This window comes from Equus quagga, chromosome 1 (assembly GCF_021613505.1).
Source record: "Equus quagga isolate Etosha38 chromosome 1, UCLA_HA_Equagga_1.0, whole genome shotgun sequence".
Lineage (NCBI taxonomy): Eukaryota > Metazoa > Chordata > Mammalia > Perissodactyla > Equidae > Equus > Equus quagga.
Window position 1 is genome coordinate 99,950,023 of NC_060267.1, and position 1,823 is coordinate 99,951,845.

A 1,823-nucleotide genomic window follows, 5' to 3' on the forward strand; every position below is an offset into this window, starting at 1 on the left:
GGCAGCTGCTGCCCTCCTGCTCCTCCTCCCCGCTGGGTGGCCTCGCTTTGGCCTGCCTGGGATGTCACCACATATATCCACACCACACACACACACACATACCCACATACCGCATACACACACTCCCCATACCACAGCCAGAAACATGCGTCTGCATGCAAACACGAGCCCTGCCCCTCAGTGCCAGGTGTGGCTCTAGATTCTGGGACACAGCAAGGGGCCAGGCAGGTGCAGGCCCCACCCCCTGCATCTGCAGTGTGGTTGAGGAGGCACACGTCTGTCAAGGTGTCCCACAGATGAACAAATAAGGGTCATGGAGAAGCAGGTGAGGGGGCTATGAGAAAGCAGAGTAGGGTAGGTGGGGAGCTAACTCAGAACAGGGGTGTCAAGGAAGGCCTCCTTGAAGAAATGACATTTGACCAAAGGCCTGAAGAGGAGTGGACATTCGCCAGGGGGAGCAGCATGCGTGAAGGTCCTGAGGCTGCAAGGCACTTGGTGCAGTGGAGGAACAGAGGGGAGGCCAGTAGGGCTGGAGCTCAGAGACTGAGGGTGGTGGGGCGGTGAGACGAGGCAGGTGGGCAGGGACTGGGTCACAGGGCCTGGTGGTGAGGACGAGGCCTGAGATCTTAATGCTTCGAGCAGGGAAAGCCACCGAGGGTTTAAGCAAGGCGGGTAGCTGATGCAGTTTGCGAATCCCTGCGGGGCCCCGGAAGCTCCCCCGCCGGCCCAGAAGGCACCGCCCGGAGCCCGCAAACCGCCTGCGGGACCGGCGCCGCCCGCTCCCTCCCGGACAGAGGCGCGGCTGCGGAGCTCAGGCCCGTTTATTGGCGCGGCGGGCGGGGGGCTCACTTGCCGCCCACCCGCTGGAGCTGCTCCTTGCCGTCGATGGTGACCGACGTGAGCTGGCCGTCCTCCTCCACCTCCACGCGCTCCTGCCCGTTCTCCACGATGCGCTTGGTGGTCACCTTGCGCCCGTTGACCATCTCGGTGGAGGACATCACCGACTTGAAGCGGGAGCTGCCGGCGCCCGGGCCCCCGCAGGACGCGGCCGAGGAGGCGGCGCGGCCCGAGGCGCCGCGGCCCGGGCCGTCGAAGGCCGAGAAGGCCTCCAGGAAGGCGGGGAACTCGCCGAAGCCGGCCGCCAGCACGCCGCGCAGCCCCGCGCCGCGGCCCGTGCGCTCGCCCGGCGGGCCGTCCCACAGGTCGAAGGAGAAGGGGTCGAGGCCGCCGAAGAACTCGCGGAAGATGTCCTCGGGGTTGCGGAAGGGGTAGCCCGCGCCGAAGGGGCCGCGCGCGGGGCCGCCCGCCCGCCCGCCGCCGGCGCCCGCGCGGTCGTAGAGCGAGCGCTTCTTGGCGTCGGACAGCACCTCGTAGGCCTCGGACACCTGCTTGAACTTCTTCTCGGCCTCCTCCTTGTCGTCGGGGTTCTTGTCGGGGTGCCAGCGCAGGGCCAGCTTGCGGTAGGCCTTCTTGATGTCCTCCGGGGAGGCGCTGGCCGCCACCCCCAGCACCTCGTAGTAGTTGGCCATGCGGGCGGCCGGCGGGGCTCGGCCTGGTGCGGCGCGGACTGTGCGGGCCGCCGGCTACCTGGTCATAGCCCCGGCCTCGGCACGCACGGACGGCGCCTCCGCGGAGAGGGGCGGCGAGGGGAGGGGCGCTGCCCGCGGCCGGCGGCCCGCAGAGCCGCGGCCTTTGTGACATCAGCCCCTGGGCGGGACGCAGCCCGCACGTGACGCCCGCTGCTGGCGGAGCCCCTGGGAGCCGAGGCGCGGAGCCGGGGTCAGCCACGCAAGCCAGGCCCAGCCGGCGACAAGGCCGGCAAC

The 1,823-nt window shown here is 69.4% G+C and overlaps 1 protein-coding gene across 1 annotated transcript; it reads right to left on the reverse strand.

Moving 5' to 3' along the window:
- Window positions 1–262: 262 nt before the first annotated feature.
- On the reverse strand, window positions 263–1,529 carry DNAJB8 (DnaJ heat shock protein family (Hsp40) member B8). Its single transcript, XM_046645815.1, has one exon. It carries the CDS (start codon window positions 1,527–1,529, stop codon window positions 846–848), a length of 684 nt encoding a protein of 227 aa, XP_046501771.1. The 3' UTR covers window positions 263–845.
- Window positions 1,530–1,823: the final 294 nt, after the last annotated feature.

Bases quoted from the DNA above. Each gene is read 5' to 3' on its own strand.
- DNAJB8 (XM_046645815.1), bottom strand. From the start codon at position 1,529: ATGGCCAACTACTACGAGGTGCTGGGGGTGGCGGCCAGCGCCTCCCCG.